Source organism: Canis lupus, chromosome 14 (genome assembly GCF_003254725.2).
Source record: "Canis lupus dingo isolate Sandy chromosome 14, ASM325472v2, whole genome shotgun sequence".
NCBI classification, from domain to species: Eukaryota; Metazoa; Chordata; class Mammalia; order Carnivora; family Canidae; genus Canis; species Canis lupus.
In genome coordinates this window covers 32,927,023-32,953,944 of record NC_064256.1, presented here as the reverse complement: position 1 = coordinate 32,953,944, position 26,922 = coordinate 32,927,023, and the positions used below count along the sequence as shown (strand labels likewise).

Here is a 26,922-nt window from a genome sequence, read left to right as displayed (position 1 = left end):
CCAGAACCTGAAATTTACATGTCTTTGCTAGGCTAGCACACCTTAATCTCCCAAAAAATCTATATGCTCATAAGTTCCTTTTTTAAAATCCCAAGAAATGTGATTGCCAAGTGTACAAGTCTTGCATATGATGATAGATCAAGAGTAATAGAAATAAAGCACAAATTAGCTGGTTTGACACACTTTAAAATTATTTATAGTAACAGATTTTGATTTCTTTATATTATGTTGCACAGGGGAAAGAGGTTAGAAACATGGTAAAGATATAGTGCTTTTGGAAGAATTAATTGGATAGATTTTAATGTTTTCCTATTATAGTAAAATTTTGTTTTTTAAAAATCATTGCTTGAAGTGATTATGTTGTCTGTTGGATCCTGTTTTGGATGTTTTAGTTGTTGCATGGGTCGGTTTATTTTCTTCTTTCTTTCTTTCTTTCTTTCTTTCTTTCTTTCTTTCTTTCTTTCTTTCTTTCTTTCTTTCTTTCTTCTTTCTTTCTTCTTTCTGATTTCTCCTTTGCTTTTTTTTGGGTGGAATGGGGTATTAATATTTGTTATAACAGGATTTAAAATATAAATATTACTACTCATCTTGTTACATTAAGCACTTTAATTATAAGTGTTCCCTTCCCTCTGATTTAGGTAAAGTGGAATAAGGCAAATATGTCCATCAACATTCTCTAACACCTTGTGAAATATCTATGATGATTCATATGAACTTGTGGATTATCCCCCGCCAATCCTAAATAGTGCTAATTACAATCAACATAGAGATATGAGAGCTCATTCTTTCAGCTAAAGAAGCCGAAAATTGTTTAATGGAAATTGTTCACATTATCTTTGTTGATACCATTGAAAGTTAAAATTTGGTGTGGAAGATCATACATGAAGTTTGAATGAATACTCCTTCCCTTCCTACCACTCACTCTGTGGTAATGGATTTAATGGATTTAATTAGATTTAATGGATTCAGAAACCAACTCAGAAACAGAGAGAGGAAAAACAGATAGTCACTTGTCCTGCCTTGCTTCCCCTACTTCTGTTTATCTTGTAGGAGCTTGTGCAACAAAAGAATCAGATTCCGCTTTTCAGCAAGGACTCGGGGAATAGGAGTGTTAAGAAGATGTTAAATCCTAAAGGAGCTGGAGAAAGAACAGCAAATAAAGCTTAAATTCAACAGAAGAAAAGAAATAATAAAGATTAGAGCAGAAATTAGTGAAATAGAAACCAAAAGAACAGAACAGATCAACAAAACTAAGAGCTGGTTCTTTGAAAGAATTTACAAGATTGATAAGCCCCTGGCCAGACTTATCAAAAAGAAAAGAGAAAGGACCCAAATAAATAAAATCATGAATGAAAGAGGAAACAGATCACAACCAACACTGAAGAAATAGAAACAATTTTAAGAACATATTATGAGCAATTATAGGCCAACAAATTCAGTAATCTGGAAGAAATGGATGCATTCCTAGAGACATATAAACTATCAAAACTGGAACAGGGAGAAATAGAAAATCTGAACAGACCCATAACCAGCAAAGAAATTGAAGAAGTCATCAAAAAACTCCCAACAGGCAAGAGTGCAGGATAGGAAGCCTTCCCAGGAGAATTCTACCAAACATTTAAAGAAGAATCCATACCTATTCTTCTGAAGCTGTTTCTATGAAACTCTTTCTATGAGGCCAGCATTACCTTGATACCCAAACCAAAGACTCCACAAAAAAAAAGAAGAATTACAGACCAATATCTTTGATGAACATGGATGCCAAAATTCTCACCAAAATGCTAGCCAATAGGATCCAATAGTACATTAAAAGGACTATTCACCACGACCAAGTGGGATTTATTCCTGGGCTACAAGGGTGGTTCAACATTTGCAAATCGATCAATGTGATACAGTACATAAATAAAAGACAGGACAAGAACCATATGATTCTCTCAATAGATGCAGAAAAAGCATTTGACAAAGCACAGCACACTTTCTTGATTAAAACTCTTCACAGTGTAGGGATAGAGGGAACATATCTTGATATCATAAAAGCCATATACAAAAATCCCACAGCAAATATCATTCTCAATGGGGAAAAACTGAGAACTTTTCCTCTAAGGTCAGGAACACAGCAGGGATGCCCACTATCACCGCTGCTGTTCAACATAGTACTAGAAGTCCTCGTCTCAGCAATCAGAAAACAAAAAGAAATAAAAGGTATCTGAGTTGGCAAAGAAGAAGTCAAAAACTCTCACTCTTTGCAGATGACATGATCCTTTAAATGAAAAACCCAAAGACTTGACCCCAAAATTACTAGAACTCATAGAGGATTTCAGCAAAATGGCAGGATACAAAATCAATGCACAGAAATCAGTTGCATTTCTATACACTGAGACAGAGGAAAGAGAAATCAAGTAGTCAATCTCATTTACAATTGCACCCCAAACCAGAAGATACTTAGGAATAAATCTAACCAAAAAAAGATCTGTACTCAGAACACTATAGAACACTCATGAAAGAAATTGAGGAAGACACAAAGAAATGGAAAAACATCCTGCTCATGGTTTGGAAGAACAAATATTGTTAAAATGTCATGTCACCTAGAGCAATCTATATATTCAATGCAATCTTTATCAAAATACCATCAACTTATTTCAGAGTTGGACAAATAATCCTAAAATTTGTATAGAATCAGAAAAGACCCCAAATAGCCAAAAGACTGTTGAAAAAGAAAACCCAAACTGGTGGCGCCACAATTCTGGATTTCAATCTCTATTACAAAGCCATAATCATCAAGACAGTATGGCACTGGCACAGAAACAGACATATAGAGCAGTGGAACAGAATAGGGAACCCAGAAATGGACCCTCAATTCCATGGGCAACTAATCTTCAATAAAGCAGGAAAGGATAGCCAATGGAAAAAAAGACAGTCTCTTCAAGAAATGGTGTTGGGAAAACTGAGCAGCCACATTTAGAAGAATGAAACTGGACCATTTCCTCATACCATACACAAAGATAAACTCAAAATGGATGAAATACCTAATGTGAGAGAGGAATCCATCAAAATCCTAGAGGAGAACACAGGCAGCAACATCTTTAACCTTGGCTGCAGAAACTTCTTGCTAGACGTGTCTCCAAAGGCAAGGGAAACAAAGGCAAAAATGAACTATTGAGACTTCATCAAAATAAAAACCTTTTGCACAGCAGAGGAAATAGTCAACAAAACCAAAGGCAATCTACAGAATGGGAGAATATATTTACAAACGACACAGCAGATAAAGGACTAGTATCCAAAATCTATAAAGAACTTATCAAACTCAACACTCAAAGGACAAATAATTCAATCAAGAAATGGGCAGAAGACATGAACAGACATTTCTCCAAAGAAAACATAGAGATGGTGAAAAGACACATGAAAAAATGCTTCACATCACTTGACATCAGGGAAATACAAATCAAAGCCACAATGAGATACCACCTCATACCATTCATAATGGCTAAAATGAACAAGTCAGGAAACGACAGATTTTGGCAAGGATGCAGAGAAAGGAGAACCCTCTTGCACTGTTGGTGGGAATGCAACTGGTGCACCACTCTGGGAAACAGTATGGAGGTTCCTCAAAAAGTTGAAAATAGAGCTACCTTACCACCCACCAATTGCACTACTGGATATTTACCCCCAAAGATACAAATATAGTAATCCAAAGGGGCACCTGCACCCCATTGTTTATAGCAGCAATGCTCACAAAAGCCAAACTATGGAAAGAGCCCAAATGTCCACTAATGGATGAATGGATAAAGAAGATGTGTTATATATGTGTGTGTGTGTATATATATATATATATACACACACACACAATGGACTACTCAGCCATCAAAGAAAAAGGAATCTTTCCATTTGCAACGACGTGGATGGAACTAGAGGATATTATGTAAGTGAAATAAGTCAATAAGAGAAAGACAATTATCATATGATCTCACTCATCTGTGGAATTTAAGAAATATAACAGAGGATCATAGAGTAAGAGAGGAAAAAATAAAATAAGACAAAATCAGAGTGGGAGACAAACCATAAGAGATTCTTAAACACAGGAAACTAACTGAGGCTTGCTGGAAGGAAGGGGTTTTGGAGGATGGCATAATGGAGTGATGAACATTAAGGAGGGCATGTGATGTAATGAGCAATGGGTATTATATAAAACTGACAAATCACTGACTTCTACCTTGGAAACCAATAATACATTATATGTTAATTAATTTAATTTACATAAAATTTTGTTTAAAGATGTTAAATACCCACAATCTTCAGTTGATCACTATGGATATGATACAGCTTATCATTTGTTCAACATATCTTACACTAGCTCCCACTCAAAGTTCCTAATGAATGGTAATTGCGAACCTTTGTATATTCTGAGGTCTTCCACTTTAGCTACCTAATATTTGTGATAAAAAATAGTTCCACATGATTTTTAGCATGGCAACAATAATGTGAGTAGAAAATTCTCCTCTCCAGCTTTAATTTCTTGGAATAAAATTTTACTTAGAAATAAAAAGAAAGGCATTAAGTCTTTTAAACATTGTAAACGGTTGGATTGCCCTGTCATGTCTGTTTTTATGAGAAAGAGGATCAAACTATGTCATCTTAAAGACCTACTAGTGACAAATGCTAAACTTTATCTACTTGTATTCAATTCTACAAGTCTTTGAGGAGCACTGTATAATATCTTTATTGGTAATTCTATATATAAAACATTAAAATAGGTTTGTGAATCTTTCTGAAGGGAAGGAATTGAACAGAGATGTAAGTGTAAGATACTATATTACAGAATACTTGAAGACTAAGTCAAGAGGTATCTCATAATAATACCTAAACCACTTATAAAATTTGACATTGAAATTAGTAAATCAAGGTCAGTCTTCTGGGTTGCCTTTAACTACCATTCACTGGTATGCATAATATTTTGAAATATGCCAATATAGTCCTCAAAACCAGTTAACTTCAGCCTCAAAAAGGACTTTCTAAAAAGACAGTTTGCTTTAGAATCAATGCTATTAATATACAGCCTCTGAGGAAAGGAAATTTCACAAAGAAAGTTTGTCTCTCACATACTAGAATCTGGGAGGTTAAAGGAGGTAGGGAGATTTGCCAAGAAAACAATAAGGGACATATGGGAATACCATTTTGTTTCTTTGAGTAAGCTCAAGGGAGCCAGGAAAACAGGAGCCCAGCATTAACAGTTTAACTGAATGGTAGACCCCAAAGCATATGCGCAGCTGCCAGCCCTGCTCCCTGAAGAATCCAGAAGGAAGAAGCTTGATGACAGCACTGGAAAACAGTTCTTAGGAAGCCTGGCATCTGTGGCCCATAATGCCTACAGCCTTGAGCCTGGCAAAGATGTAGCTGTAGATAGGAATAAACACAGTCATGAGAAACCAGTCTCCTGGTAGAAAAGAGACAGGGTATTTGATGGTGCTTATATTACACATAATTTAAGTTGAGCCCTGTATGAAAATCATAACAATGGATCCACTATGAAGAAGTTTCTGTTGGGAGGTGGGGGGGATCATCAGGAGAGGCTTGGTAAGGCAATAATAACCCACTAAAAGCTATTTGTTTAGTTTATCAATCAGTGGTTTCAGCTGACACAAGATTCAACAATTTAATTCCCTAAACTTTTTGAGACATGACTGGTTTTTGGACCACAGCAACCAAAAAAATCAGGTATTTTTTATTATGTAAATAGAGCCTCAATATGAAAAACTTCTGAAAAAAAAAGGAATTAGGGCAAAAAAAGTTTTTGGTTTTGTTTTCTTTTTAAAACCCAGGAGAAAAAGAACAAACCATTTTTTTAAGATGGATGATCATAGCCTTCTGTGAGGATAATAGTATAATAATATGACATTATAATAATGGTGATTACTATAGGATACTATAATAGTAATATAATAGTAGTGACCAAGACCTAAGAAGAGATGACTGGGGGAAAAGACTATACCAACAAATGTCCATGGTCATGATCACTTTTGTCATTTTGCTTACATCTACTAAGGTAGATTTTCATTCAAGTCAATGGTAGTTCTAATATTCTTGGCACCTTTTGTTATATACATGTATTTAATTAAATACATGAAATTTCAAAAATTTTAAGAGTAGCAATTTACAGTTTATAACTATTACTTAAATGGGTTTTTAGGTAGATTATTTTTTAATTTGGTCATATTATTCCTACTCTAATTGTAAAATTGCTTCTTTCATTAAATTCTAATTCTCCATGACCATACACTATAACAAGAACAGATATCAGTAATAAAATTTGTCTTTTTGATCAAAGATAGGCAACTGAGTAAAAATTTCAACCAAAGAAACTATATAGCATTATGTACCTAACAGCATCATGTGGAAAAAAACACCTAATCAAATGACCAGACTTCATTTTACAAGTTTGTATGTGTATGTGTGAGTGTATGAAATTTATTGCCATATAAAATAACAAAGGTGTAAAATACTTATGTTCTCTAAGTGTGTATGATATGTGTGATTTGGACACTGGTAACAAAAAGCAAAACAATGTCTTTTGCAGAGATTGAAACAAAAAGGAAAGTTAACATCTGCATTATGCATAAACCAGCAGGTATCAAATTTAATACTATCAAAGATAAAAAAACAAACATAAATTAGTTGGGAGACTTTTTTCCATTATAGATTATTTGTGCTATATTTTAAATATTAAAGTCAAAATATCACAGTATAAAATGTTGCAAGTAAATGCAAAATGTGAGCCTAGAATTTATTTCAGAAAGCATTCTTTCCCATCTAAGTTATTTTTAAAATAACTTTAGAACTTTGACTAAAAGTGTAAATAGGTGTCAGGAACTGGGAAAAGCTTAGCAAGGTTTAGAGGGGAGAGAGATGTAGATAGTTAGAGTCTGAGGGCAGATGCAGCAATTTTTAGTCAGTATGAGCTAAACCACATACAAGTAATGAAATCTGGACAGCCCAAAGCCAAGAACCAGATGGAAAGGCTGGAAATAGCCAGATCCAATTACCACGGAGCAGGCAGTTAAAACTACAAACTAGAAATTGAAATATTAGCCATCAGAAAAGCAGATGGGTAAAATAAAAACCTAGAAAGAAGCAGATTGTGCAGCAAGAACACCACAGGCCCTCCAATTGGGCAAAAAGTTTTAGTTTCTGAGTAAACAATCTGAGTAGTCAGTAGGTTTACCTTTTACTTAATCTAAGAGTTTTAAGTATTTGCATGCCATTTTTCAAAGTGTAAATCAGTCCATAAGTTGGCTAATTTAAAAGTCTTCAGAAAAGTACTAACTATGAAAGGCAATGAGAAGGTCAAGAACAAGGCAGTTTCCCATAAAAATAAAAATGTAACTGCCAAGGTTTCTCTCTTTCTTTGATGTTTACATATCCATTCACAGTGGATGTGCTGAGAGTATATTAACAACATATTTGTTATTTCCTTCACTTAAAGTTGAAGAATCAAGTAGAAAAACAAGTTAATGTGCCCCTGTTCTAATTACTGACATATATATCCTTTAGGAGAATGAGAGATAAAATTTGAACCAGGAGAGAACTCCAATGTGTTCTCAAAAATATATTTGTTTTGGAGAGCCACACTTGATTAGAAAGAAAAAGGATGTACACAAGGATGTCTTGCAAAAGTAATAATAAATCACTGAACGAACAAAGAAAAAATCTTTTCCTTTCTTTCTTTTTTCTTTCTTTCTTTCTTTCTTTCTTTCTTTCTTTCTTTCTTTCTTTCTTTCTTCTTTCTTTCTTCTTCTTTTCTTTTCTTTCTTTCTTTCTTTCTTTCTTCTTTTTCTTCTTTCTTCTTTTTTTTTCTTTCTTCTTTCTTTCTTTTTAAGGAAGAGCATGAGTGGCAGGAAGAGGAGCAAAGGGAGAAGGAGAGAGAGAATCTTAAGCAGGCTTGACGCCCAGCCCAGAGTCTAATGCAGGGCTCCACCTCAGGACCCTGAGATCATTACCTGAGCCGAAATCAAGAGTCGGGTGCTTAACCAACTGAGCAACTCACGCGTTCCATAAAACATAGTTAAATTTAAATTACTGAAGACACAAAGAAATCACTTTGGACACAAAGAGATTTTAAAAGAATTAAATCCTAGAGAAACAAGCCCCTTCTAGTCTCCACTGATTTTTAACACAATGCCTAGTATATAATCAAATGTCACAAGATATACAAAGAAGCAATATTAAGACTCTTAATCAAGTAAAAAATAAGGTGATCCCACAAGTGATCCAGATATTAAACTTTCCAAATAAAGATTTTAAAATAATTATAAGAGACATGATAAATAATCCACAGGAAAAGATCATGAAGAGAAATATAATAATAAAGAGGATAATATCAAAAGAGACATGGAAGCTGTAAAATAAGAACTAAAGGCAATCTTAAAAGTGAATAATATACTGTGTGAAATGAAAAATTATTTTAATGGAATTAATGGCAGCTTAGACACAACAGAAGACAAAAGCAACAAACCTGAAAACAGATCAAGAGAAATTATCCAAATAGGATTACAAAGAAGATAAAAAAGACTAAATAAGATCAACACACTCTCTAAGTCCAGGGAGACAGTATGAAATGATAAAGTAAACATATAATTAGACTCTAAGAATCAGAGGACACAGAGAATATGACACATAATGTATTTTAAGAAATACTACCTTAAAGCTCTCCAAATTTTATCAAAAATAGCAAGCCACTGACACAATAAACTCAATGAACTCAAGCAAGATATAAGCAAAAAACAAAAAGCAAAACAAAACAAAAAACCATACATAATCACAAAACTACTAGAAAAGAGAAAAATTAAAAGTCTTAAAGGCAGAGAGAAAAAAAGATGCACTAAGTCATTAAAAAGAGAAGTTCATTAGAAGAGTGATAACTGATTTCTCATCAATTTTTTTAAAAAAGGAAAAAATAACACTGCAAGGATATCTTTAAAGTGTAAAGTAATAATGAACAAAATTCTATATCAAATGAAAATATCATTCAAAGATTAAAGGAAAAGAAAAACATTTTCTTATAAACAAAAGATGAATTTGTTGCCAGTAGAACTGCAATACAAGGAATGTTGAAGGAAATTCTTCAGACTGAAAGGAAATGATACCAGATGGAAGTCTGCATCTGCCCACATGAATACAGAGCACCAGAAAAATTAAATATGCAGGCAAATATAAAATATATTTTATACATTATCTTTATAGTATGTATGTATACACACATTCATTCTGTCTCTCTGACACATACAAACATATACAAACATACATTTAAAAATTTTTTCAATGAAGCAATAGAAATGGTAATTTGTTATGAAGATCTATAATATTTGTAAAAATAAAACATCTGATAAAATAATATAAAGTGGAGGAGGAGATAAAGAGAATCACACTAAGTCTCAATAAGTGTAAAATGATTCAAGTCACATAAAGCATATTTTTCTGACTCTGGTACAAGTAAATTAGTGATGACAGTGAATCAGTAATCAAAAACCTCCCAACAAACAAAAGTTCAGGACCAGATGCCTCACAGATGAATTCTACCAAACATTTAAATAAGAGTGAATACCTATTCTTCTCAATTCCAAAAAACAGAACAAAAAGAAAGACTTCCGGGATGCCTGAGTGGCTCAGCATTTGAGTGTCTGCCTCTGGCTCAAGGCATGATCCTGGGATCCCGGATTTCAAGTCCCACATCGGGCTCCCTGCATGGAGCCTGCTCCTCCCTCTGCCTATGTCTCTGCCTCTCTGTGTGTGTCTCTCATGAATAAATAAATAAAATCTTAAAAAAAGAGAAAGAAAGAAAGAAAGAAAGAAGAAAGAAAGAAAGAAAGAAGAAAGAAAGAAAGAAAAGAAAGAAAGAAAGAAAGAAAGAAGAAAGAAAGAAAGAAAGAAGAAAGAAAGAAAGAAAGAAAGAAAGAAAGAAAGAAGAAAGAAAGAAAGAAAGAAAGAAAGAAAGAAAGAAAGAAAGAAAGAAAGAAAGAAAGAAAGAAAGAGAGAGAAAAAGAAAGAAAGAAACTTCCAAATTCATTCTATGGGGCCCCCATTACCCAGATACCAAAACCAAAGAAAAAGAGACACTACCAAAAAAGAAAACTATAAGCCAATATCTCTGATGAACATCGATGTAACATCCTCAACAAAATACAAAGAAACCAATTAAATAATACATTAAAAGAATCATTCACCACAATCAGGTAAGATTTATTCCCGGGATGCAAAAGTGGTTCAATATTTCAAATCAATCAATGTGATACATCAAATTAAAAAGGGAAAGGATAAAAATCTTATGATCATCTCAAGAGATGCAGAAAAAGCATTTGACAAAAACATTTATTCATGATAAGAAACTCTCAAAAGAGTAGTTTGGAGGGAACATACTGCAACATAATAAAGGTCATATATGAAAAACTCAAAGCTAACATCACACTCAATGGTGAAAAACTGAGAGCTTTCCCTCTAAGATTAGGAACAAGATAAGAATGTCCACTCTCACAACTTTTATTCAACAGAATATTGAAATTCTTCACCACAGCAAACATCCAAGAAAAAATAAAATAAAAGGCATCCAAATTGGTAATGAAGAAGTAAAATCTTCACTATTTGTAGATGATATACCATATTAAAAAAAAAACCCTAAAGATTTCACCAAAAATTCATTAGAAATGATAAATGAATTCAGTAAAGCTGCAGGATACAAAATGAATATACAGACATCTGTTGCATTTTTATATACTAACAATGAAGTAGAGAGAATTTTTTTAAAACTCCCATTTATAATTGCACTTAAAAAAATATGCCCAGCAATAAACTTATCCAAGGAGGTAAAAGATCTGTACTCTAAAAACAGTAAAACATTGAGGATGACACAAATGGAAAGATATTCCATAATCTGAAATGCAAGAATTAATATTGTTAAAATGTCTATATTACCCAAAACAATCTACTGGTTCCAATGTAATCCCTATCAAAGTATCAACAGTGTTTTTCACAGAACTAGAACAAGTAATACTAAAATCTATATAGAACCACAAAAGACTTTGAATAGCCAAAGCAAACTTAAGAAAGAACAAACCTGGAGGTGTCACAATCCCAGATTTCAAGATATACTACAAAGCTGTAGTAATCAAAACAGTATGGAACTTGCACAAAAGCAGACACATAGATAAATAAAACAGAAAAGAGACTGCAGAAATAAACCCATGCTTAAAAAAAAAAAAAGAAATAAACCCATGCTTAAATGGTCAATTAATCTACTGCAAAGGAGGCAGGAATATATAATAAGGAAAGGACAATCCCTTCAATAAGTGGTGCTGGAAAAACTGGACAAGCTACATGCAAAAGGATGAAACCAAATCACTTTCTTACATCATGCACAAAAATAAACTCAAAATGGATTGAAGACCTAAATAAGTTCAGTATAGGGAATATGGTCAATACTACTGTAATAATGTGGTTCAGTGTCAGATGAATATACCCTATCTTAGTGAACACTGAGTAATGTATATAATTATTGAATCAATATGCTGTATATCTGAAACTAATTACAATATTGTAAGCTAGTTGTACTTCAATAAGATAGGAGAAAAATAGATAATTATATGAAAAAATGGACATATTAATTAGCTAGATTTGTAGTAAAAATTTTACTATGTGTATCAAGTCCTCATGTTTCTTCACCTTAAATATATACAATTTCTATTAAAATAATAAGAAAGAAATAGCACTAAGTGTTCAATTAGAAAAAAAAGAGAAAAAATTTGTGAAAATAAGTAAAGGAAATATGATTTAAAAATGGATTTGGGAGCCCTGCCGGGGGTGCTTTCATACACTACCACTAGCCCTAAGAATACCTCACATTCCCAGAGGAAGAAGCTTACTTTACATACCCTAGCAAGAGGAAGGAAGAATTTCTCCTTGCTCCACTACAGCCCAGCCAATGAGAACACAATGAAAAGCCCCTCCCACCTTCCTTCTTTCCTCTATAAAAGCAAGTCCCTCTCCTCTCTTCTCTAGATTTGCTCCTGATTCTCCATAGTTTAAATGTCCCAAATTACAATTCCTCTGCTATTCCTGAATAAACAAATTCTGCTGGTAAAATAACTAGCTCTTTTGTTTTCTTAAGGACAACAGTCTCACGTCTATGACCTCAGCTTCCCCCTTAAAAAACTAAAACAAACAAAAATGCAGAGCAAATGAAGCCCAATGTAGTAGAAAAAAAAGAAAATGATAATGATGAAATCCGTGAAAGAGAAAATAACAACAAAAAGAACATTAATTAATCTAAAGGCTGGTCCTTTGAGAAAATCTATAAAATTGATAAACTTCCAGCTACGCTGATCAGGAAAAAAAAAGAAGACACAAATTATCACTCTCCGGAACAAAAGGTGACAAAATCAAATTCTATAGATAAAACAGTTATTGCTTCAGAGAATAATTTTTCGTTTTCTCTTAAAGCTACACAAATACTAATTACAATCCAGTTATTTCTCTCCTAGACATTTACCCATGAGAAATAAAAACACATACCCAAAAACAGACTTGGAAAAGTACCTTTACGCAACTTTATTCATAGTAGTTCAGACAGAAATGAATTAACAAATCCATTGTTACAAATGAAATGTATTATATTCATAAAATAGAATACTACTCAGCAATAGAAGTTAACAAGCTAAATGATATATGGAATAGCATGGATTTATCTCAAAAACATTATATAAGTGAAATGAGCCACACAGAAAAGTCTACATACAGTATATTGCCTTGTATATAAAGCTCTACAATAGGAAAAATTAGGTAACTGTGAGACTAATCACGCTAGTGTTTGCATATCCTGGAGAGCAACCACCAAGGCCTGAGGAAACTTTCTAATTCAAACATTTTAAAACTTGTGGTGGTAACAAGGTATATATATATCATACCTTTGAAAATCTGTACATTCTATTGAATGTAAATTATATCCTGATTAAAGAATAAATAATATCTATTTTTTTAAATGTCAATGATTGCTAAACAGTTACAATCATGTACGGTGAGAACATTAAAGAAGGAATCTGTTTTGAATTTTCAGTTGCTGTTTGTGGTAAGTAGAAGTACCCCAAAAGATGTTCATGTCCTAATCCCTGGAATCTTTGAATGTTACCTTAAATGACAAAAGACAATGCAGATATGATTATAAATTAAATAACTTGACATGGAAAAGGCACCCAGCCTTATACAGGTGGTCCATTCAAATCATACACATTCTTAAGCCTTTCACATCTGTGGTCAGAGAGAGATGCAATGATAGAAAAATGACAGCTTGAGAAGGATTCTATACCATCTTGCTGGTTCTGCGATGTAAGGGCTATGTGCAAAGAACAGTGAGGCCTGTAGGGGCTAAGGGCAGCTCCCAGTTGACAGCTAGCCCAATAATAGCGTGCTACAACTGCATGGAGATGAATTCTACCAACATCTGATTGAGCAAGGTAACTCTTCAAGTCTCACTGGGCTAAAATCAAGGTGTCAGTAGGGCTGCAGTGTGACCTGTGTACTTCTTCTGATCTTTAGGGCTGAAAATAATGAACTTGTCTTAAGCCACTAAATATGTATAATCTGTTACAGTAGTAATAGAAACTAACACTCTGGTATATTAAATTATACATTATTTTTGTCCTAGTACTAACCGTTCTACAGTCTTTACCTGATATAGTCCACAGTTTTTCAGCTATAGAAAGAGTTTCAACTTTAGATATTAAAAGGCCAGGTTAGTCTAACTAAACTCTTTGATGTCACATCTAATTTAAACCTTTCCTCTGCCGACTTACTGATCCACAGAATCAGGGACCAGTAGTGGGCAAATGTGATGTGTCTGTGTGTCCTGGAAGAGTAAGCTATACAATCTGTAGTTTATTTGTTTTCCTTTCTTGCACCACTACTTTATGCCTAGCTTATGGATCCTCTAGCTCTGGAGAGTGGGAGAATAAAAAGGTTAAGGCTTTGAATTAGCAGGGCAATTTAGAGATCTCTTTTGGTTCTTCAAAAGCCCTCTTTCATGGCAGGAATCCAAATGCTTGTCCTTCTTTCACTGGAAGCATTCACAAGTTCCTCAGTGTTACTGGCAATAACCTCCAGGCTGCAGGGTTCACAAATGGAAGCAAAGCACTTGGTTGGCTGACCTTGGAAGTCTCATTGGCTCCTTCTCATACTCTAGTCTCATTCTACTGGCCAAAGTAGTGAGGGAGGTGGGAGATTTGCCCTGGAAGGTAGACCTTTTTGTTGAACCTTGCAAAATGATTCAAATCTGGCTTTTATCTAAAGTGTCCACTGCCCAACAAAAACCTTTGCCCCGCCAAAAGTGCCAAGTGTCAATGCAGCTCCTCTTCCCTCTTTTTTCCATCCTCCAACATGACAGTTTCAGCCAGCATTTGGCTGCTGAATGCAAATCACTTTGCATTCTCCAAGAGGAATCCAAGAAACTTAGGCATTCCTCTACCTTTACCCAGCTTCCAAATTCCTGATACCTATGTCAGACTCTCTAATGAAGAACTTCTGCGTGCCCCACCCTGGTAGTAGTGTAGAGTGATCCTACAAATTTCTATAATTCAACATGCTTCAAGTTAAGGACTGAAAAGCCACTTTTATTCATAGACATACATGATTTCCTTCTACTCCTTCTCCATCTCCACTTGGCTTATGCTGGGAGAAGCCCAGGAAGGGAACAGAGCAGAACAATCAAAATACTTAGATCTTTTATTTTTAAAAATATTTTATTTATTTATTTAAAGCACAAGTGAGGGGAAGAGCAGAGGGAGAGGGAGAGAGAATCTCAAGTAGACTCTGTGGTGAGCACAGAGCCCGACATGGGGTTCGATTTCACACAAGCATGAGATAGTGACCTGAGCTGAAATCAAGAGTCAGACCTTGACTAACTGAGCCACCAGGTGCCCCACTTAGAGTCCTTTTAAAGACTCTTCCATTAACCACATCTCTGTTACCTAGTTTTTTTGTTATATAAACTAACTGCAGACCTATTTGACTAAATTTTAATAAATTCATTGAAGTGGTGTCTATCATACATAATTAATAACAATTGTCTTCAGCTTGGGAACTTAGACAAAATTGGAGTCAACACAAATATTACATTCCATACCTTATTTTGTTGTATGATTCCAGGATGGAGAGTATATATTTTAAGAAAGACCAAATTGGTTGCAAATTGAAGTGACAATGCAGTTTTCCTTATAATCAGTATTTAATGTAGTCACTATCCATATCCTGAACCTGTTAGAAACATACTTTCAGTTTTTAATGCTACCTACATATGTATATGTGTATGCTGTATAATTTGTGTGTGGGTATATTCTATTATTTTGCCTATGACCATCTTTCTAACATCATGTTCTGTGAAGACCTCTGCAGGTAACTCAGATCCAGACACACGGGTTTTCTCGTAATTCTATAAACAGGTCAAAACTTATTTACTCCACCTGACAAGAGGGATTCTGTAATTGCTTTTTTCCCTTGTATGGAATATTCTTTCCCCATGTCTCTACATGATTCTTCTCTATTTCATTCACTCAGATCACTCAGTAAGGTATTCCTGAAAACCTCAGCAAGCAGAGCCAGCCCTTTCCCTAAATCTCTTTTACTTTTTATCCAAAGACATATTTTCACCTGAACTTGTATCACTGTGTATTTGTTTATTTATTTATCTTTGCTCTCCCTGATAGCACCGAATTTCCCTGTCTTGGTATTTTCAGTATTTATAGTAGTGTCTAGCACATAGTAGTGCTTAGAACATATTTTTAAAAAAATAATAATTAGTAATTAAGATCAGCAACTTTCAGGCTGATGCAGCTGATTTACCACAAAGTATCATCATGGAGTTGCATTAAATTTCAGTTTTGCTAACATATATTTTAAACAATGTGAGTCAGTGAAATCCACGGTCAGATCCACGGCAAGCAAAATACAGAATACCAAAGCCAAAAAGAAGACATTAAAAACAGAGAGAAAAAGACACAGTATCTATAAGAATTGCAACTGATTGGAAGTTGATATTTTCCATATAAAAATTAGAAACCAAAAAAGCATGGAGGATCTTCAAAATGCTGAGAGAACTGTCAACCCTGAACCACATTTCAAGAATGAGGGCAAAAAGATATCAAAGACAAACAAAACTGAAAAATTATCACTAAATAAATTTCTAAAAAATGTACTGGAATAAAGAAAACCATCCTATGGAGGTTTCAGCTACAATGATAAATGGTGAAAAAGGAAAATGGTAACTATGTGGGCAAGTATAGAGAAGCACTAATGGTTTCAAACAGTATAATGTCTCTTTAGTGATATTATTATTTTTAAAAAAGCTAATATACTAAATTATAATAGCATATAAAGTTATGACAGGATAATTGCATTTAAAACATACTAAAGTTGGGATCCCTGGGTGGGTCAGTGTTTTAGCGCCTGCCTTTGGCCCAGGGCACGATCCTGGAGACCCAGGATTGAATCCCACGTTGGGCTCCCGGTGCATGGAGCCTGCTTCTCCCTCTGCCTGTGTCTCTGCCTCTCTCTCTCTCTCTCTGTGACTATCATAAATAAAAAAATAATAATAAAAAAACTAAAAAAATACATACTAAAGTACTTGTGCTGTTAGTGAGGAGAATGGAGAGAATAATTAAGTTTAGATTTATTAAATAGGTTAAAATTTATAGTGTGTGTATTTTAAAAAAATCTAGAGGTAATATAGAATGAGAAAAATACTTTCAATTGAAAAAAAGAGTAAGGGTGAATGAAGGTAAGAGGACACACAAATAGGGCAAAGAGGAAAAATTAAATACAATGAGAGAAATACATTTGTGTTAAACTGTGTTAAAATAAAAACAAATTGAGTTCCCCAGTTAAAATACACAGTCAGGGCATCTGGATGGCTCAGTTGGTTAAGCACCTGCCTTTGGCTCAGGTCATGATCCCAGAGTAGAATCCTAGGATGGAATCCTACATCAGGCTCCTTGCTCAACAGGGAGCCTGCTTTCACTCTGCCTATCACCCCCTCTGCTTGTACTCTCTCTGTCAAATAAATAAATAAAATCTTAAAATAAAAATAAAATACACAGATTAGAAAGCAAAAACCAGCTTTGAGCTATTTACAGGAAACAGACCTAGTATACTTAACAAAGAGAAAGTTTACAAGTAAAAGGATAGTAAATGATGAACGAAGCAAATGCTAGGGGTAAAAAAGGTAGTAATGCTATATTAATATTATACAAGTACAACTGAGAACAAAAAAACCTTTTGTGAGATAATTGTTAAATACTAATAAAAGGTTTAAGAGGGATATAATGGTATTAACTGTATCTATACACAGGAAACTATAAAGTGACACTTCTTAGTGTCAAGACTGGCAAACATTTAAAAGATTGGCAAACATTTAAAAATCTGAAAACGTCAAATGTAGACAAGAGTGAGAACGCTAGTTGAGTATGAAATCAGCACAATGACTTTGGTATTTGTTGTCTATGTGTTGTCTTTTTTTGCTCATTACTGCTTTTACTTTAAACAGATATTCTATAATGCACCATTTTAATTTATTACTCTTACATATAACCTTTTATATTCTTTAATATATTTTTTGAGTTGTTTTCTTTCTGGTTGCCCAGTGGAATATAATTAGCATTTAATAATCTAGTTCAGACATGAACCAAATTTCAGTAGTATCAAAAAACTTTGTTTGGGGGCACCTAAGTGGCTCAGTTCGTTAGGTGTCCAATTCTTCATTTCAGCTCAGGTCAGGGTCTCAGGGTCCTGAGATTGACCCCACATCAGGCTCTGCACTCAGTGGAGAGTCTGCTTCTCTCCCTCTCCCTCTCTCCCATCTCTGTATGTGCACATGCTCTCCCTCAAATAAATAAATACATAAATACATAAATAAATAAATATTTTTTTAAAGTTTGTTTTGTTGTCATATAGCTCCATTTCTCAGGTTCTCCTTTGGGCTGATATTATCATACAAATTACATCTTTATACACTGTGTGCCCACCAACACAGACTCATGGTTATTGTTTTATGCAATTGTCTTTTAAACCAGAGAGGAGAAAAAGCGTTACAAACAACAACAAAAAACAAATATACTATCATTCATAGTTATTTACATATTTACTTTTACTGGTGTTCATTATTTATTCATGTGGATTCATATGTTTCTTTCCATGTCTAATAATTTTATGTTAAAAACTGGGCATTTTAAACAATGTAATATGGAAATTTTGGAAATCAGATTTTCATCCCTCCCCAGGGCTTGTCATTATGTGTGTGTGGTTTTTTTTACTTATTTTCTTTATTGAATTAAAATTATACTATGTATAAAATAACCATGTTTATACAGACAGATTATATGTCACTGTAGTTTTGCTTATTGCCGTTTCTGAACTAATTCCATAAAGTCTATATTCTATGTTGAGTGTGGCACTGAAGTCTCTGCTTAGCTAATTTAGTGGTCAGTAAATGATTGGACAGAAATTTCCTTTAACACTGGCAATAGTCCCAAGCCTTTTTCAAGGGGCTGTGAGTGTGTGTAACACATTTTTAATATTCAGCCAGGAAGTTGACAATTTCACCTTGGCCTTCACTTCCTCTTTGAACAGGGCCTGAAAATCACCTTGAGATGAGAGCTAAGGGCCTTCTCAGGTCTTTCCTGAATGTGAACAGCCCTATAATGCATGAGGCCTTCTGGATTCTTAGGTCTCCAATGGGGCTTTTCATAGCTCTTACCACATCTCATTTCCCAGTTTTTGCTTTGATGCTTTTGGTTAGTCTATTGTTTTATCCACTGTTAACTACCATTTCAGGTAGCTATGTAGTTAACAAACCATCTTTAATTTTTCAACAACTGCTTCTGGGGAAAAAGGCTTTTCATGTCAGGTGAATTCCAAATCATGTCAAAAAAAGACAGCCTTGCAAATGGGGCCTGGTACCGAAGCACCAGACAGGCCAAATAATGACAATTCTCAGAGAAGGAGGCTTTGAAGAAGCTCCAGGCCCATTCTGTCCCCTATGGAGACTGCCAAGTTACTGGTTTTCACTGAAAAATGCAGGCTGTTATTTGTTAAGGCTACTGTGGAGCTGGAAAGGGTAAGATGAGAATAGGGTGAATTAAACCACCACGAACCTCACTGTTCTTACCAAGATTCAGCTGGTTTTGTTTTGAACACATGCTTCCTGAATTGCTGGACACTTTTGGTTGATTGCCAGAGTTCTTAAAAAATGTATCCTGACAAATTCTACCAGTTTTGTCAATGATTTTATGATGAAAAGATTTTCAGAGGTTTAAACTGCCTTTTTTTTTTTTTTTTTTTTGCTGATGTCACTGTGGCAAATAACTTTGGAATTCTACTTTGCATGACTTACTGAAATTTACTATGTTTCTATCCTTAGGAGCTTGCCATTTTACTCTTTGTAATGCCATAGTGAAATAGCAGGCTTGTTAAAGACTATCCACAGCAGCATTATTCAGAAGAGCAAAAACCCAGAAATGTCCAACAGAAGAATAAATAAATTATGATGTACAAGGGAATACTTCTCCACAATGAAAATTAATGAATCACAGCTATATAAATTCATATGGATAAATCCTCATAACATGATTTTAAGTGGAGGAAAAGAAATCTGAGGAACAATACATTTTATAATAAGATTCCATTTTTATAAAGGTCAAAACATATGGTTTAAAACTATTAAAGAAAGGAAAAGTAATAATTTTAAAAATACAATAGATTAACAATTATTTTGGAGTCAGAAAAGAGGAAGTACTGAGAGACTTTAATAGTATTAGCATTCTTAAGTTGGATTAAAGGTTCATAGGTGTATAGTTTATCATAATAGTTTTTAAGTTATTAGTGTGATTATTTCTTTTTGTGTGGATTAAATATTTTATAATAATAAAAAAGAGATCTAGACCATTTGAAAGAGATGACTTTAACCTTTTTTTGCCCTTACATATTTGTGCTATTTCCATAGGAAATTCCTTATAGAATAGCTGAAAAAGAAAAGAGGGTTATGAGATTTACAGGCTTTGACATTTATTAAATTGTGTACAGGATCTCAAAAAATTATTTTATGTCTCTGAGCTGGTATCCTATTGGTGGTACTTCCTTCGAAGGCCTTTGTGATAATTATCACAAATTATGTATAAATTGCATATCTTCCAATAGGTGCTCAATGAATAGAAGTTCTTATTAGCAACAAGACATCACAATATCTATTTAAACATTAAAGAAAGTCATCCATCATTCAGATAATCCAGTGGGGTTTTTTTTTTTTTTACAAATATTTCCAAAAACAACTAAAGCAATTTTTACTTTTATGATGATATTATATATAGCATTGCTAAAATAGCATCAAAATGGGTCCTCATGGTAAAGACTGGTAAGTACTGAACCATTTTTTTCCAGCCTTACTAAGGTACAAACTACAAAATTCATATATACTTAAGGTATATAAAATGATATTTTATACCATTTTTTGAACCAAGTATTGAACTACTTATAATTTGAAAAAAATACTCTTTTGGAGATATATTTATTTCTAGATATAATTTCTTAAATACCCTATAGAGCAATAAAACCAGTTTGAGATAAATATTCTTCCAATTATAGTTTCCAATAAACCTAACATTTTTGCATTTTTTGGAATATTTGAGTTCCTTTGTACTAGAACCTAAGAAACGGCCAATTTGAGCAACTATTAGATTCCAGAAATTTTCAATTGTTTGAGTATTGCATACAGATATACATGTACATATTGTTAAAAACCTGGAAAACTTGAAAGTCCCCATAATTTTGACTGAACTCCACTGAGCATGTCAATTCTTTGTAAATACACCAATTTATTGCTATAGTTTGCTGCACATGGTCTATTTAAGCATCAACATGAAACCCACTTCCTGTGCCTGGTTCATTCACCTAACTCCTTCAATCCATCAATACCTCCAGGTAAATAATGGACAGAACCTGTCAACAGTTAAGGATGTCACAATCAAGTTCAGCATCAAGCAAAAATTCCAGGTCATCAGATCTGTCCTCGGCATTTTCCTTTCTCATACACATTTCTTATCTCCTAGGTTCCCATTCTCTATGAGGTCAGTGACCTAACCTCTAGCTGTCTCCCACTTCTCAGTTCATCACTCCATCCAGGCCCACCCTATTTCAAATAAAGCTCTAATTATTCTGTTTCCCAGGGAAAATTAGTGCAGTCTCACAAAATACAGCGTTATAATATGCCAATGGTGTTTCATTAAGTTACATTGATTTACAAGGATAATGGGGTAGAGCATGTAAGAACTGAATGTAGATGCTGAAAACCAAAAATGAAACACTAAAGTTTTCTTTCTACATCTCTTATCAGAGGTTAACTTACCAGTGTCCTCAAATAAGCTTCCCTGTTTTCTTCATAGATCTGAATGAAGTGATGACTCCAAGGCCATGAGTGTTAATGCTCCTGGCCAGCAACTGTATCAGCCCTGTCATATTGGAGTCTGTGACAGGTAGATGCTGAGTGACATGTTTGATTAGCTAGTGGTCCTTAAACATGGTTCCCTCTATCATTTCTTCAATGTGGCTGCAAATGATTTAACACTGCTACCTTTCTCATATGACATTCCCATAGGCCTCCCCAAACTCTTTGTAATCAAGGGGCTCAGTCTCTTGACCTGTCAGCACTGGTGCCTTTGTTATGGTCCTGACTATCTTGGACTTTTCCTTGAGTTTAACAATCAGATAGATAAACCAGCTGCAATATCTCAAATATTCACCAAAATAAGTTGAAATTAGTTTTAAAATATCTACTATTTGGTATGCCACAGTATATACATTTGAGAATCAGATCTAATTTTCATTTGTAAATAGTTCAGAATATCAGAACTGTGTACAACCTTCAACATTATAAATTCCATCCTGGTGATTTCACAGAACAAGAAACTAAAGCCCAGAGAAGTTCAGTGATTTGCCACCAATGACACAGCATTTAAGTGGCAGAGCTTGGGCCAAGATTTCTTGATTATTAGGCTGGCTCTTTTTCTCTATTCTTCTTTCTCTCTCTTTTTGTTTTTAGCCATACCTGCTGGTTTTTCACCATGGGGGGAAAAGGATTTGCATGAATCCTTGTTCTTAACATAAATTTCTTAACATAAATAGCCAATGTTAGTACAGCTGGTAGCCACCATATCCATGCTGTATGTTGTTGACACTTTGTTTGTAATTGGCTATTTTAAATTATTACCTCCTAAAAAATAGAATTAGGCTTCTGTTCAGTACTCTTCAGATTTACATTTGGCGATTCTACATTCTGTGAGGCTAATAACAATGATGATTTTGAGTGAAACATGTGGGCATTCTATTTGAGAAGGTTTCTGAATTATTGATTAAACTCCCACAAAATCATAACAATGAGAAATTGTGCGTGCTAACATAATCATTTTCTTTGTCATTAAGTGGGTCTGTGCCAGAATTATCTTTTAAAAATTATAATACTGTGGCTTAGCTATTGTACGTTTTTTTAATTCTTTTGAAAGAAGACTTTCAAAGATCATTCTTTTAAGATATCAATCTATTCCAGTGTTACAAGTGACATTCTCAAACAGGAAGAATTATTGCTAAAAGTGCTACTGGGAGACAGCCAAAACTTCTCCATAAGGCTGATTCCTTTCCTCTTTCCAATAGTCCATTACCAAAGGTAAAGACTGAGTAGTATGCACCACATTAATGACCCCATAAAATCCCTGAAATGAGCAATTAATGTCCCAACACTGATCAAGTCAACTACACATAAGGTGTGCATATCTATATTTTAAATACAGCTCTTTTAAAAATTATATTTCTATAGGTTCTGACTTCCTACAGAGTTAAAGCAAAGGCTTCTGGGAAGACAATATATTGTAAAATATACCCTTTTACCCAGCATTTTTTACCACAAGTGGAACAGTCAGGTGTAACCGAATAAAAATTCACTAAACAGAAAAATAATCCTAATTTGATTTTACTTTAGACTAACAAAATTTGTGGTGACTATGTTGTTCACATTATATTTCCCCTATCCCTACAATTGCTAAAAATACCAAATCAAACAACACCCAGATTTCCTTATGAAGTGTGTGAACTAGTGCTTTAAAAAGTCATGTTAGCACCAACAAAGTTTATAGGGGCAACTGCATTCAAGACGCACATGGCATACCTTTAAATAACACTGTTAAAATACCAAATAAAATGTCAACGTCTGTCAGGTCTCTGGCTTTTATAAATTGTTTAGACTGGGAAACGTTGGGATTTGGACATTGTTCTTTTCATATGATGTAGAAAAGAAGAGACCATAAAAAGAAAAGAACAATAAAGCATAGATCATTTTTGAAGTTCTTTCATGGAAAAACATACCCTGGATCATTACCCTTCTAATCAACAATTTCCTTCTTCCTCCCAATCCTTCCCGTCTGGTATTTACCTTTCTCCCCCTCCCGCCCCTCCCCTCTCTCTGGGTGGTATTCTGAGCTTATACATAGTATTCAGTAATCTATTTTTTAAATTGCTTCGAAAGAGAATCTCAGGAGGACATGACAGACATGTATACACTGGGTATTTTTAATCTGAACCATGGCTTTCCTCACCATTTCTGCTCTCTTAAAAACACACCTGAGTGCCCTGACCGCAGTTTCCCCAAGGAGAGGAAGGCCTTGTGAGCAAAATTAGCTACTACCTACCTACAGACTAATTATCACACCTTAGTGGTCATCTTCCTGCCCTTTCCCTCCACCCCTTTCCTTTTATTACCACACCACACTCCCACAATTCCCAAACAACAACATCACTGTTTTAGCTTCTTCTCTGGATTTCCCACACTTAATGCAACCCAGACCTCACCTTCAGCTCTCCTGAGGCCACTTTGGAAGCCAGTTCGATGACACAGCCAACAGCCATGCGTGCAGCACCGGACGAGTGCAGCTCATTCCAAATGGTGTCACTGTCCACCTGAGCAAACAGTCAGCACGGCCCGAAGAAAGAGAGAGGGAAAACAAGAAGGAAAACGAATAGATGAAAAAGGGAGGGAGGGGGAGGGGAGAAGAGGAGAAGGGAAGAGAGAAAGAAAGCAAATTTGTGAGGAAGGACTGGCAGGGTAACAGCCTAGATACAATAACATTAGTCTTCCATCCTGGCCAGCTGAAAAGACCTTCTGGACAGAACTTTGCTTATACTTTTTCTCTATACTGACTTCTCCAATGGAAACACATTCCTGCCATGCCTCACTGCCATTCCCTGTTTAGATTTCTCATTACAAACAGCATTACATAGGCCGGATCTGGCGTAGTTACAGGCCTGCTAGAAACCAGGCCCCAGTAGTAGATAGAGTAAAAAAGCTAAGAGCACTTAGCTATACATAAAAATCGGATTTGCAAGTGCTAGAGGGGAAAAATTCAAATACCATTCTGGCTGCAGGTTTACAGGGAGCCAAAGACAATTATTAGGCAGGTAGCAGTAGCAGTCAGTGAGTAGGAAGTAGCAACCACAGTTCAGGTTCTCCAACTAAATGGAAGGAGTGTGTGGTCCTCACACTTAAAACATTCATCAAATTCAACTGCAAAGAGCAATTTGATTTTCAAAGTAGAAACTTAAAATTTCTAACATTTACTAACAGTTTGGCAGCTGTTCTTAATGTAGATTGGTATTATTAGAATTGGATAGGCCATTAAAATACATGGTTGCTTCTATAAGAGAACATTCTTATGAAAACAAAGCATAAACCAAAAATTTTTATTTATCTTTCTAAAAGTCTATTAACCCTTTTTCATGCATGCAGTAAGATAACATAGCAAGAACAAGAGAAGTACAATAACTGGTTTATAATGATCATAGATGTTACATACTTTTATGTATAAAATATTTCATAATATAAAAAACAGAATCCAATGGTAGAAGTCTCTAAAGTTACAATACATAAATTACTTGAAGCACTAGGAAATGTAATACAAAATTTGTGATTGTGCAAATAGTAAGACTTCTTAACTGGGTAAAAGAAGGGAAATCCCACACAAAATAAAGATTTTTTTTTAAAGAATTAAAGAGGCCTAATAACATGGAACAAATACAATAAATAACAATTACACATATTCACAATGTACTAAGAAGTTTCCTAAGCCTTTTAACATGCCTTTTCTCATGAGATCCTTACCAGCTTAAATTCTGTCAAGATCAATGAATAAATAAATAATGAATGAGAACAATAAATAAATAGAAAATTAAGATCTCTTCAACAATAGCATAGTGGTGAAGAGAGAAGTTTCTAAATCAACTGTCAGGGTAAAATTGTAGCTTCACCGCTAAAACCTACATGACAGTGGGCAATTAGTTAATAAATGTCTCTGTGCTTTGGTTTCCTTATCTATGACATAGCAACGTTTTAAAGTGCCATCTGTATATGATTTTAGTGAGGACTAAATGAATAAGTGATATGCAAATATTAGCTATTACTATTTAGGCTACTATTACACCCATTTTATAATGCCTAGCCCAGAGTAGAGGCCTAATAAGTGTTTACTGAATGAGCACACTACTGATTTAGAGAGGCTACTCAGCTGGCCCAAGGACCTTCAGACCCCTGACTCTGACATCACATGTCTTTCCAAATGGCTCTCCTGAAATAACCCTCACTTTCTAAGAACGTTAAGCCCTTGTCATACTCAATATCATCTTGTCAACACCACCAGCTAAAAAATGAAGGTATGATCAAATGGCCAAAGGAACCTAATCATCTGCCCTCCAAATTAAGTTTTATTTTTACCAAACAATATAAGCACTTACTTGAGCTTCATATAGATATACCTTGAGGAAGATGGTTGCTCAAGTTGAAAAATGAAAACCAACATTTACACTGTGTTGCATAGTTTTTAGCCAATTTTCAACTATTACAGAGCTATAGGTGCCATAGAAAGCCCTCACTAACCAGATTTAAAATTATTGGGAATGCAAGCAAATATAAAACAAATCAATAAATCCCAAAGACCTAATGGATGACTCAAAACCACATATAATTCCAAACCCCTTTTTACTTGACTTTAGAATACACTCTAAGTTTTTTCTTAAAAAAAAAAGAAAGAAAATTTCCTTCCAAAAAGCTATAAATACTATACTTGATTAGAAAAATATTACAACACCTGGGAACAATGTCTCTTTAACCATAATACTAAGGGGCATTAGATAGCCACAAATAACTTTAAAATTCATCTTCTTATCTACATTTTTCTATCTTCCTCAAAGTAGTCTTACAGAAATAATACTCTGTGTCTATGCCATCAATTTTGGTATATAAACCTCTACTAATCAAGATACTTATTTTTTTTAACTCATCTAATATTTGTCAGGTACCTACCATGTAACAGATGCTAAGAGTTCTAGTATACAGGAGTTACTTTTATCATAAAGCTATAATTATTGATAAAAAGAATGCTAAGCACATAGATGCTCAATGGAATGGATATATGAGATTTTTACTACACCCAAAGGTCAGGATTATTCCTAAACATGTGCTCTTTAGGAATCTATGAAGTTTATTTTAGGAGCTTATTAAATTTATTTACTTATATGTAAACATAAAAAACATTTACTTAACTACTTCAAATGGTTTTATGTATAGTTTGTAACTAAATGGCAATAATGGGGATCCCTGGGTGGCGCAGCGGTTTAGCACCTGCCTTTGGCCCAGGGCGCGATCCTGGAGACCCGGGATCGAATCCCACGTCGGGCTACCGGTGCATGAAGCCTGCTTTTCCCTCTGCCTGTGTCTCTGCCTCTCTCTCTCTCTGTGTGTGACTATCATAAATAAATAAATTTTAAAAAAATAAATAAATGGCAATAATGGTCAAGATTTTGTAT

The 26,922-nt window shown here is 34.4% G+C and overlaps 1 protein-coding gene across 31 annotated transcripts in view; it reads right to left on the bottom strand.

The window, feature by feature from the left end:
• The window catches only part of HDAC9 (histone deacetylase 9), a 1,020,499-nt gene that overhangs the window by 197,488 nt on the left and 796,089 nt on the right, over window positions 1-26,922 (bottom strand). For all 31 annotated transcript variants that reach the window (XM_049093664.1, XM_049093655.1, XM_049093656.1 and 28 more), the window contains one exon: window positions 23,917-24,024. In XM_049093664.1, coding sequence (XP_048949621.1) covers window positions 23,917-24,024 — 108 coding nt within the window. The remainder of the gene's footprint in view (window positions 1-23,916; window positions 24,025-26,922) is intronic.